This window comes from Hippichthys cyanospilos, chromosome 6, assembly GCF_059441005.1.
Source record: "Hippichthys cyanospilos isolate Australia breed blue-spotted pipefish chromosome 6, RoL_Hcya_1.0, whole genome shotgun sequence".
NCBI classification, from domain to species: domain Eukaryota; kingdom Metazoa; phylum Chordata; class Actinopteri; order Syngnathiformes; family Syngnathidae; genus Hippichthys; species Hippichthys cyanospilos.
In genome coordinates, this window is record NC_142374.1 from 11,567,959 (window position 1) to 11,581,239 (window position 13,281).

The 13,281-nt window shown below is 40.1% G+C and overlaps 1 protein-coding gene across 4 annotated transcripts in view; it reads left to right on the plus strand.

The window, feature by feature from the left end:
* Nucleotides 1-13,281, plus strand: part of il34 (interleukin 34) — a 46,066-nt gene that overhangs the window by 19,993 nt on the left and 12,792 nt on the right. For all 4 annotated transcript variants that reach the window (XM_088417821.1, XM_088417824.1, XM_088417822.1 and 1 more), the window contains exons 3-6: nucleotides 8,217-8,320; nucleotides 9,189-9,266; nucleotides 9,357-9,434; nucleotides 13,116-13,223. In XM_088417821.1, coding sequence (XP_088273947.1) covers nucleotides 8,217-8,320; nucleotides 9,189-9,266; nucleotides 9,357-9,434; nucleotides 13,116-13,223 — 368 coding nt within the window. The remainder of the gene's footprint in view (nucleotides 1-8,216; nucleotides 8,321-9,188; nucleotides 9,267-9,356; nucleotides 9,435-13,115; nucleotides 13,224-13,281) is intronic.

The window sequence follows — 13,281 nt, forward strand, 5'->3', positions numbered from 1 at the left end:
CAAAAATTATTTCAATGAAAAGTAATACACCCTAAATATGTTCAATCAAATGAAGATTTTGAATTTATCTCAAGCCTAATTTGTTTACAGAGAAACAGATAATGGGGTGAAAGAATAGCACATGTCCTTGTTTTCTGTGAGATTTTATTAATTGTAATTTGAATATCCCTTTTCACATTGTCTCCTCTACTTATACAACCAAAGACATTTGGGTGGTCTGTTGAGTAGCGGAGCAGAAAGGCCAAACTTGCTTGTAATTGTCGAATCAGACATCCACATCTGCTTTTTGACATGAATGGCTAAAAATATTTCCTCTTCGTCTTCAAAGCAATCAAAGTGCCTATTGAGATTTCTGATTTACACAAACATATTTTGGAAGACTGGCTTGTAATTTGTGCCAATGGGACTGTTTTTTAAAAGATGCTTTCCTTGTAATAGGAACCACTGAAGTCTACAAATGTCAAGTTATGTGTTTGTTTTCTGTATGTTCCTGTCAGAGATATCAATAATGAGAGACTCTGAGCCAAAACTCTGAGCCAAACTTGAAAAATGGATTTTTGCAGTTGGACCACTGAGACTTCGATCCTTTGATTCATTGACAAGACTGATTTCTGTTTCTCTTTTTTATTTTGAACCGGAAAAGTCTATTTTGAATGTGATCAAGTTAACAGTCAGTGAACAGTCAGGTGAAAAACCTTGGTAAGGTAGAAATGTAAAAATAAGTAAACAAACCATTTGGCTATCAATAAAATTTAAGCTAAATCTAAATCAAACAAACAATAACATCAAATAAACAGCTACAGTAAGTCCTCTCAGCCAACGCGGTCTCAGCAAACACTTGAGCACATTAATACAGTAGGCAAATGTTCCTGGAGCATTGCTTGTTGTACCGACTCCTGACCTGTGGAACTGCAGACCATAAAGAGTGGTGGTTGCTTCAGGTGAGGGCCTTGGTGATTGTTAATTGATTTCAGCTGTTGAGTTGAGAAAGACTGTTGAGAAGACATTTTCCTCCTCTGGGTGCAAACGGGACCCAAACCATCCATTTATTCATTTTGTATGGCTTCTTATCCTCACAAGGGTCGCAGGCTTGCTGGTGCCTATCCCAGCTGGCTTCGGGCACACCCTGAACAGCCAATCGCAGTTGCCAGCCAATCGCAGGGCACACAGAGACGAACAACCATTCATGCACCCAATCACACCTAAAGACAATTTAGTACGTCCAATACTTCTACCGTGCATGTTTTTCACAAAAGAGCCTGAAGCAAATTTCATTTGACAGGATTCTCTCTGCTGAGACTAAGTGTTGAAACGGAAAGTATGGCCCCAACAGAACACGCCAAAACCCAGTTGCGAGACCTCATCTTCAGTTAGATCAGACACGCATGGGCATATTCTCTGTGGTGTCTTGATTGAAGGAAATTGAACATACCTCGAATGAGAAAGTCCAGGCCATGTGAATATAACCGTTTTTTGCCCTTAATGCATGTTTTTTGTGTATATTTTTTCCTTAGATACTGCTGAGCTTTAGTTCATTTTTGTGGTTTTAAAAGACCTGCTGTTTTATATGCAGAAAAGTGACTTTTCAGCAGCACTGTTGTTATTCAGAAGGCTTTCAGTTGCCGGACGTTAACTGTCGGCATTTGGCTTGTTCACGCAGGATGTGGTGTTGTTGTGCAGTTTACCATAGATGGGGAGAGGAGAGCACTGCTGAGAAATTTCACGTCTTTTCTGGGATGTAGCGGCACTAATCTTTTCTCCTTCAGTGCCATTGCCGTTTTTGTTTTGCGTTGCGAGTCCCTCCTTTTGCGGCAAAACCAGTGTGACAGAAAAAAAGGTTCAACGATGCAATCCAGTTGCTGATACTGTGCTACATACCGTGCTGTTAATGTTGCACTATCGCTCTCTTGGCACAGTAACTACAGTTCAACAGCTTTTAAAAAATGGAAGTATATATTGCGTGTACCAGGTATCCCAAGTTACTCCTTCACTGTTCTACAAGCCAGGTGATTGCTCTCGCTTGGCTCTGTTGTAATGATGTTGCTTTCAATAGTTTGTCCAATAGAAAGCATTTGGTTCTACCTCTGCTGTCTGCCTTAGAAGAACAGAAAAATAACTTCCTTCCTATCGTTTTATCTTTAATGGCTGTGTATGTGCATGCTGTTGAGTAAAACTCTGCCCAAAAATAAGTTATGCGCCCAGATTGTGGCTAAAGCTGTTGTGCACGGACTTTGTGTGAAGATAAACAGTATTGTGGGATTTCACAATAGAGGGTAACCTGTTTATTGACAGGCTGAGCGGACCAGAGAAGTGGGCAACATGGCCCTTTCAGATGGAACACGCTAAAGCAGGGGTGGGCAACTCCAGGCCTCTTGGGCCGGTGTCCTGCATGTTTTCCTGTTTTCTCTCTCAAACACACCTGAATCAAATGATTAGGATTGTTCTCAAGCTCCAGCAGAGCTTGTTGATGAGCTAATGGTTTAAATCAGGTGTGTTAGGGAGAGAAAACTGGAAAACATGCAGGACACCGGCCCTCGAGGGCTGGAGTTGCCCACCCCTGCGCTAAAGGCTAAAGGACTATGGGGCATGATAATGGGGACGGAGATGCTAGCTGTGGATGCTATTGTGCAGAGGTGATGGACTATTCCAGCTGGATATTGAAGGAGGTGAGACTGTATTTCACAGTGCATCAGTAGCCCCCAGTCTGTGGCGCCAGCACCTTGGTCACACCACTAAGTTTAAGGAGCTCAAAGATCTGGTGAACTGCCTGAACTTCTCTGCAGAAAAAGAGATTCCCTTCTGTGTCGGGTGTGTGGAAGGCAAATTGGCTAAAAAGCCATTCAAGTCAATTGTAGAAATCCATTCCAAATGCAAGATGCAGTTGATTAACAGTGTCTGTGGTCCCAAGCAGACCAAATCTATACGTGGAAGGACATATTTTGTGGCTTTCATTGATGACGACACAAGATGCTGCAAGGTTTACTTCATGAAACAGAAGAATGAGATGCTAAGTAACTTCAAGGAGTTTGAGAAACATATTCTCAAATGAGTCTGGTCCAAGTGTCACAAAGCTGTACGCGATTTACATTGACCCACAATTCAAAACGTGCCATTTTTTTGCACGTTTGTTGTTCTGTGTAACATTACACAGAATGACTCAGCGCATCAGCGCTAATAACCCAGCTAGAAGAATGTTGGCTTGATCCCCGTCCTTGGTGACCTTGGGGAATTGTTTTTTATTTTTATTTTTGGCCATATGTACTACTTCCATTTCAGCACATGAACATGAGTAGCTTAGAAGACTTGTGAAAACTTCTGAAGGAAGGATATTGTTTTGATTGAGTTTTTAGATGAATGAATGGAAAATAAACTGATGAACATCTGCATTACAGATATCTTTGGAAACATCACATGCACGTCTGGCTGATAGAATCCTTGGAACTGGGTTCTGACTGAGTGTTTCCAATTCTCCAGTTTCAGAACTGAACAAAACGAAGCAGCGTTCTGTTTCTGTGCCCCTAAACTGTGGAACAAACTTTACAATTACCTAGAATATGCTCAGACTTTCAGTACATATAATTCTGTGCTGAAAACCTTGCTGTTCATTTTTGCTTTAACCCGACTAAAATATAATGCTATATAATGCAACAATTTCCTGCTGATGAATTGGAATAAAAAAACCAAAAGAAAAACAAGGCCGCTCTGTTAGAAAGAAACCATACCAGTAACTCACCACCATGTACTGTATACACTACTCCTAAGCATGGTATAGTACTAGCTATACGACTAGTTGTACAATACAATGAATAATATCACTCTCATACATCTCATACAGCTGTGACTATGCCAAGACAATGCACTTATTTCTGAACTTTTTTTTGCCATATTCACGCTGCTGCTTCTTTTGCACACAACTTGTAAATAGCCGTACCTAACCAACCATGCACACACACACACACGCACATTATTGTAGGTAGCATGCACATTATTTTATCTTGCACATTATTGTAGGTATTTGTAGATAACCTACGAACATTACTGCTCATAATTATGCCCTGTTACTTGTGTGTTGGGTATTCCTTGTTTTTTGTCTTGGTACTTATTTTTACAACATTCGTGTGGACGAGAAAGTAAGAATTTTATTGCATGCTGCACACATGACAATAAACACGTTGACTTGATAGTTAGTTGAAATAATGTACTGAAATATTGCAACTAAACTCAAACTCAAGTGCATCTGACTGCAAGGTAAAAAAAAATTCAATATTTTTTACAGCCAAGCTTGCAAAAAACAGACTCTTGTAATAACATTAAGCTCTCGCTGCAAACACGGCGTGAGCTAGCCTTGGCCAGTTTTATCACTGCAGGACCACTGGGTAACTAAACACACTGCCACAATTTATGTCTGGTTTCAAAATGCTTCAGCCACCTTTCTCTTCTTTACTGCTTATCTTCTTTACGGTCATTGTGAGGCCGGATCAACGTAAATTGAGTGGTTTTCTCACCACAATGTAGCCTTGGTGGCTTGTTTAGAATGGGGACCACCCCTATGTAGTAATGTAGGGGTGTCAAACTCCTTTTTTTGGTGGGCCACATTGTAATTCTAGTTTCAGTCAGAGGGCCGGAATGACCGTGAAGTTCCATGCAAATACATACTCACACGTACCTAAGTTTTGAGATCAGAGGCCGGTAAAAATGGTTCATAAGAGAGTTTGGGAACAAAAAAAATGGGGAACAGGTTTTGCTTTGTAAAGTCAGCTATTGCCAGGAACAACTTCAAAATAAAAGCCTTTGTATCAAAATACAAGAACTTCAAAAAAAGCCTTTGTATCAAAACACAAGAACTTCAAGATAAAAGCCTTTGTATCAAAATACAAGCGGTGTCCATGCGCTGTTTGGTATGGGAATAATTTTATTTTGGTGAAGTCTCACCACGTTTGCTTGTTCTACTCTCATGTAAATAGCATTATCATGTGTACTTTCTTGCCATTGCCAAAAATAGCCTAAAGTAAGACACAAAAAAATCATGTGTTTTGCAGGTCCGTGAACTCTAATGGCTTTTTAACCGCATCTCAACCCTTGCGGTCACGTACACAAGTTGAACGCAAGGGTGTTTGCAAAGTAAAGAGGTTCATGCTTGGCTGTTGACTCGGATGCACAGCAGATCTGGTGTGTTTAACCTCTCAGGATACATACTCCCTGTGGAGAAACTCCAGGTCAAGTGTATTTCAATTGTAGGCGTAACAAATCCCGGTACTTTCTCAGCACATGGAGCTGTCCAGATCTGACAGTATTGAAATTCCGGCAGAGATCAAAGACAGACATCGTTCTCACTTATTACGAGGATCGTGTAACTCTACTTTAGTGGTGTAGTGAGTGTTATTTTCCTGTCAAAAGGTCATAATGACTAAACAGAACACGGAGGGAGAATAACAGTACATCAGACTTTATTCAGCTGCCTCGCTTACGAGAGACAACATTGCAATCGTTTTCTCTTACACTTTCATCTCTGCCAATATAATTGCATTGGATTTAAAAAAATTAAAATCTTTTTGTGTGTGTGTGAAACGGAGCCGGACAGCCACATGACCGCATACTGTGTTTGCGTCCTTGTTAAAGTAACTCGTTTTCATTAAAAATGGGAGGATACACATAGCCTCACATTATTAAGCCAATTTTTACATGTACGCAAGTGCACGGCAAAGTAAGAATTTCATTGCATGGAGAAACTTGTTTCTATACTATGCACATGACAATAAATACTCTGTCTTTTCATACTATTGTATGTTTCATGATAAGTGTCTGTCTAAAAGCACAAATGTACAAAAGCTCAACAATGTTTTATTTGAGAAAGCATGTATCGCTATAGCTACAATCATTTGTATTTTCTGTATCCTTTAATACTGTTTGGAGAACTGTTTATTCATTTTTGCACGTTTATAATTCCAGTTTCACATTTACTTTCGTAGTCCTGCTTTGATTTCAAGCTCCATGTATTCCTCCCCGTATTCCTTTGATGTTTTTTTAATTTTTATTATTTCCTGCTCATAATTCATTTTTAAAGTTCTATAAATATATAATGGCAAGTTTAATAAAAAGTTTTATTTGGAAAAAAGGATAGGGTATTTAATCAGGCAAATGATTTAAAATGCTGTATTTTTTTTTTATTAACCTAAAGGTACAGTACTGTACTTGATCTTGTATCGCACAGCACTACTTCTCAACACAACAAAAAACTCTAGAGTTAACAATGGTAAGTGAACAATTAATACATTAAGATGAGATTAGTATGGAGAGTTAGGATGGCTTCATCCCACTTTTTCATATCCAATACTTATACCAATGCTCTAGCGTCACAGCTTTTTTTTTCTTTTTTTTTTTTTTATTATGGTCGGTCCCCTTTAGCAGTGTTTTCAGCATGACAACACAAAGCTTCTAATAAAAACGATCTGATACTAATGAAGTCATTCTGGCCTGGATCTTGGTTGCTCCTGAATCTATAGATCGGATCCGACCATCCCTAACTAAAAGCAATGCGAAGGCACTATATATTAAGCCAACATTTTGCTGACTACCACCTTGAATTGGCTTAAAGACCATTGTCAATGTATCTGATGAACCGATAACTTTGTGAAACGGACGAATTATAGAACGTGAAACATTTCTAATAAAAAATAATGTAACTGTTAAGAAATGGCTGAAGAAAGGAATGGCTTATTACTCAACATTAAGTTATTCATGTAACATACATAAAACATAGAATGCAGAAAATGAAACCTGAACGTGTGTGTGTGTGTGTGTGTGTGTGTGTGTGTTCGCGCGCGCGTGCGTGTTTGTTGGAAGGATATAACCTCTGCCCTTCCAAATGAACCTCCTGCCTCCCTTCACCACCTCAGGTTAAACTTTCTATAGATGCACCACTGTGTATGTCTAATACATTCCAGGTGTAAACGATGATTTAAGAGATTTCCTGCTTTCCATCTATCACCTACAGCGGGGGGTGGGTACCATGACCCCCACCCTGGGGGTGACCCCAGGCAAAAGGCTTTGTTTCTGTGGTGTAGTGTGAAGTGTAATAGCGATAAAATAAGAACTGGCACCTTAAAAACATGTTTTAAAGTAATGTTGTTGAAAGTTGATATACAGTGGGCCCCTGGTTTAAAAGATTAATTCATTCCGCAGTTGGGATCGTAACGCAAATTCGCCATATGGCAGGCAATCCAAACATAAGTTAATTCGCTAATGCATGTAAACCCCAGGTAAAAACATCAAAATTGTATCTACATATTAAAAAATGGTAAACGAAATGGTATCAAAATAGTACAGTAAGTGCTGCGTACATATACTATACATGTATACAATTAAAAAACATCATAAATAAAAAATATAGAAAGGATTTATTTACCTTTATGTGACAAGCTTGTTATGACCATATTTCCGAGTGAGGGTAGTCTAGCCTTTCCGTCTAAATCATCTTCTTTCTTCTCTCTTTAACATCACTAGCAATTTTGGGACCCATGGCTCACCCATTCAAGTTTGAATCAAGCAGTAAAATACACAATAAATAGTTATTTTAAGCACTCAGACTCGATCCAGTCCGTAGCATGCTGCCATTTTGACAGTGACGCCGACCAATAGCAGATGAATATCTTAGGGAGTCGTGACACAGGCCAATAGTAGACCAGCATCTGAGTGACGTGTTGCAACGCAGGTAGTTTGATGGGACCACAAAATAAGAGCAATCACTTAAAAACACCTGCAGATGGAGCCAAAAACACAAACACAGCCAACCCCTAGGGTCACGACAGTGGTTTTTGTCGTAATGCAAGAAAAATACCATCAAGAAGGGACGAAAAGCGTCGTTGATCACGTCGTAAGCTGAAAAAACGTGAGGCAGGGATGTCGTACCCCAGGGGTCCACTGTATATTGCTTTTCTCTTTTGTTTATGTTAAAAAGGATCATGTTTTAGGTATACTTAATAATCTTAATATACTTAATAATCTTATTTATAGTCAATGTGGCAAGTGGGGGGGGGGGGGATCTCCTTCCTCGGTGGGGGCTTGCAAAATATAAATTGAGAAGTACCTGTGCTGATTTACGCAGTTTGCATATTCTCCCCTTGCTTAGCAGGTACTTGACAATATGTTAAAGGCTTAAGTACCTACACTTGATTTGGCCCATTCATATTGTTTGTGTTCATTTCCCCTCCTCATAGGTCTATTTCTGCTCATGCCTGTTCTGATGGCACCAACACCACCAAGCATGTGCACGCCCTTGAAGACGCTTAGCGACAACTTGAGCCACAGGCGACGCTACATGGTAAGAGAATGATGGCATGTTTACAACCATACAACATACTACATACAACATGCAACCATACTTCTTGGGAGGTGTCATAGCAGGGTCAGGTCAGGTCAGGTCACAGCAGAGCAAATAAATTTAGGAATTGACTTACTTTATGTGTGTTTTTTACATCAAAAACATGCAGGTATGCAGCTCTCTAGGAGTTGCCTATCCCCATTCTAAAGCGAAGGGAAACTGATGTTATTGGAGTGTATAAGGCCATGTTTATTTCAACTGAAACTTTGTTTATTTAAACAGCAAATCAATTAGGAAGCACCCTAAAATAGCCCAACGATGCTACTTTTCTTAAATTTGCTCAATTCAGTTAAATCAATTAGTAGTTCCTATGGTGAGAGCGGTTGGAACAGAAAATAGAGAACATATGACCCTTATTTCCGTAATGCCCAGTGTGGTCTGAAAGATAACTTCGATAAGACAGTTGCAGAGGGATCCTGGCATTTAATAGTGGGAGGCCTTTAATTTAAAACAAAACAAAACAAACAAAACAATCCTTCCTTTTTTAATGTTAAATAATAAATGATTTTGAATGTTTTTTTTCCCACAAATTTTGACACATTACACACACAACACTGGCACAAGCACATATGTGACTAGCATGCTTAATTACAAAATTTAATAAATTACATTAATGAAATAATTGATTTAGCATTTATGCAAATTGATATGACTGGGAAATAATTCAGTATAATGTGTTTAAAGTAATAAGGTAAGGTATACCTGACTGTAATGAAATTATAGTTTATTATTGTTTAATAACATTGGATTAAATACACGTCATTCTTTGTATGAATTAGGAACTATAATGGTTCTTTATGCGTTGCAGAAGCACAACTTTCCCATCAACTACACCATCAGAGTCCATCATGAGGAAGTTTTTAAGCTATCAAACATCAGCAAAATGGTAAGTGCTTTACTTCGCTTGAGTCAACATTCCACTCCAATTTGTTTCCTTCAATTTATAAGAGTTCTGCTCTTCTTCCTCTTCTCTCAGAAGTTACGAGTGGACAACTTGGAGGAACTTCACCTCCAGAGGATGTGGTTTCTTGTTAACCATGGTGTGTTAAAAAGGGTAAGTACTCTTCGACATCTAAGTGCGGATGGTAAAAATACAGAGGTACCTAGGCGTTCCCAAAACTTCAATGCGAATGGTCAAAATGGTCACTTTGTGATGTCACATGAGATGAAAGTACACCACAGGAGACCTTAGCTCGAGAAGGCCCTGCCAGCTGAAAGTAAATGGACACAACCCGTTCAGTTTTCAGCGCTCAGACCAATAATCTCTTGAGAGTGCGCACGCTATTCAGCCCTATGTGGAAATCAACGCATCCGTTTCCTGTGGTTGGATAAAAATAAGAGACTGACAAGTGTCATTTTGCTGCAAAATGCTATGAATTTGACTGAAGTGATTTGTGTCCTGTTTGTGTCCTGTCAAGACATAGTTTCCTTTTTTTTTTTTTTTTTTTCAACCCACGGTGGCAGAAGGGGTAGAGAAGAGGTGGATCTGGTTGTAGATATACTTGGCACAACATTTTCATGCCGGAGAAAAACTGGAAGCTTGCTTAGCTAGTCTGTCCCAGGAGGGAAACTTTTTTTCTCCGTCATTTTCATACAAGCAGCTATGAACAACACCTGTGACAGATATAGAGAAATGTAGCAAACTATATTTCTGGGAATGCCTGTTGTTTGCATTTGATTGGTTTGGTGTTTGGAACCATATTCAGTTTGTCAACTTGAATTGTTTTCCGAAAGCAGAAACAAGGCACCAAGTATCAACTGGCCACTTAAAAGCTATGGTTCTTTCAAAAACCTTTGGGGATAAATGTTAAACTGGAATGACGTATGGTGAGGTTCATGGCTGGGGAGTCACTGACGTCATCAATCAGATTTACAACCATCATACGATCCCTTCTTAGCAGGGTATTCACACATTTATTTGGCAGCAGTAAACTGTTTAAAACCTAACACCTGCATTCTTTGACCCAGGGGTGTCACACTTGTTTTGGCTTGTAGGCCGCATAGAGGAAATTCTATTTCCAAGTGGGCCTTACTAATAAAATCATGATATATATATATATTTTTGGTACTTAAAATCAAAACTCCAGATTTATTATTTTTTTAGATACAGTGGGCCCCCGTGTTACGAACTTAATCCGTTCAGCGGCTACGCTCGTAACTCAAACTGCTCGTATGACGGGCAATCCAAACCTATGTTAATTAGTGAATGCGTGCAACGCGTGCAAAAACCTTAGGTAAAAAAATCACGACTTTATACACATATTAAAAATGAGTAACATAATCTACTGTACAGTTAAATTAAATAACATATACAAAGGAAAAATGACATTTACCTTTGGGGCGACGTGACTTGAGCTGGGTGGAGGCGGAGGGGAGCAGAGACCAACCCGCAAAGTTATCACAGTTACGCTGATATGCTATTGCTCTTACAATGTCACAGTCACGGTTTCAGTCACGGTGTCAGTGACGGAGATGCTAAAACATATCACCGGCAATTTCCTTCTCTTTAATCCATAATAGAAGAAGCCTCTCCATTTTGTTGTCGAGCGAGGTCCGTACCCCGGCAAGGAAAGTCTTGCCCTTAGAAGATTGCCGAGCGGTTCTGTCCATAGTCACGAGCAAGGTTAACTATGCGTGTGCCTTCCTCTTTTTTTTTATTATCTCCTGCTTCGTTTCTATTGTCATCATCCTCTTACTTCTTCCTTTACCGCTACTAGCAATTTTAGAAGCCATGTCTAACAGATAAAGTTTGCAAAGTCGGCATATCGGCATTTCTGTGATTGACGTGACGCCGGCCAATAGCATCTCCGTGAGTGAGACCGGGTGACCTTAATCGACCAATAGCATATTGGCATCTCCGTGACTGACTCCGTGACTGACACCGTGACTGAGACAGTGACTGTGACGTTGTAAGAGCAATAGCGTTCACATTACTGTCACAAGCGTCAACTGCTGATTTTGTTGACGCAGCTAAGCAAAAATATATTTGCATATACAATTGCCGGCATGTTGTTCGTAAGACGAAATGTTTGCTCGTAAGTGGGGGACAAAATTCTCCGTGATGGAGGCGGAGGGGAGCAGAGACCAACCCGCAGAATTTATTGATTTATTTTCTTAAACGGGAACTTTTCTCAAACTAAAACATATCACCGGCGATTTCTTTCTCTTTAATCCATAATAGAAGAAGCCTCTCCATTTTGTTGTCGAGCGAGGCCCGTCCCCCGGCAAGGAAAGTCTTGCCCTTAGAAGATTGCCGAGCGGTTCCGTCCATACTCACGAGCAAGGTTAACTATGCATGCGCCTCCTTCGTATTTTTTTTTTTATTATCTCCTGCTTGGTTTCTATTGTCATCATCCTCTTACTTCTTCCTTTACCGCCACTTGCAATTTTAGAAGCCACGTCTACAGATAAAGTTTGCAAAGTCTTCACAACATTCCTTCCTTCCGTTTTTCACTCATTTTCTCTCCTTCCTTCCATCCCGACCAGCTGTGCCATCAAGCTAGATAAAGGCGTTCGGCCAATAGCATATCGGCATTTCTGTGATTGACGTGACGCCGGCCAATAGCATCTCAGTGAGTGAGACCGAGACCGTGACCTAAATCGACCAATAGCATATCGGCATCTCCGTGACTGACTCCGTGACTGACACCGTGACTGAGACAGTGACTGTGACATTGTAAGAGCAATAGCGTTCAACGTTGACGTGACCAGCGTCGTCCATTGATTTTGTTGACGCAGTAGAGCGAAAATATCTGAACTAAAACAATGGCCGGCATGTCAGATTGTTCGTAAGACGAAAGGTTTGCACGTAACTGGGGGACAAAAAACTCCGTGTTCCACGCTCGTAAGTCGAAATGTTCGTAAAAGAGGGTGTTCGTAAACCGGGGGCCGACTGTACTGTCAAAATAATACAAGCACATCACTATTAATCATAAAATATTAACTACATTTTTACAAGTTTTTTATTTATTTATTGGCTGTTACTTATTGGCCTCTCACCGTGTTTGTCTGCGTTGTGCATATGTGTTATGTATGTGTGCGTGCGTTGTATCAAAACACGCATGCTGCTTGTTAGCGCCGCTCTAGTGGCTCCATGGAGGTTTTTGAAAAAAGGTTATACTGTACATGGAAAAAGATGGAACAGGGGGGTATGTTTTTTGTGTTGATATGGTTTACAATCATGCTACAAACATTCTTAATATTTTCCAATGCTGTAATACAGTATATTAAATTTCAACATTTCTGTAATGAAGATTTGCATCATAGCCTGCTCAAGTTTGTTTCAAATTGGTACAAGCGGATGAGATCATACTACACATGTTTGCTTGTTGTGTGTGTGATGTTGTCTGCAAAAAGTACTCCCACAATGTGAAGCTTCCTTGTTATGTTTTGATTTTCCTGACATCCACAGAGATGAAATCTGATGACACTTTTCCCCCACTGAGGGATGCAGACACAGCTCAAAGAAGCTTGTCATAGCTACCTGCACAATTTTCCATTTTTTCCAATTTTTGGGGGGAATTTGCCTCCGAGCAACACTCTTGATTTCTTTATTTTGTCTGCCAAACTGAGCTCTGATGGTGTCCATTAGAATATGTCGTGTTTGCAATGGGTGCAATGACAAAAGTGCTGCATTGTTTTAAACACTCTGTACTGTCGTGAGGGACAAACGTACATACGGGTACATACGGGATGGATGGACGGATAGTGCCTTACATCCAAATTCAATTCACAGATAATTCGAGTGATGCCAGAAAGACATCCTTCGCGTCCCTACACGACAGAGTTGGAGAGACGTCTCCAAGACGTCGAGGGGGTCTTTGTGCAGTCTCATCCGGCAGAGGTAAGACAGGGGTCATGCTTCCCTACTATGTCTGTATTAACTGGCTCCTTGAAGGAAT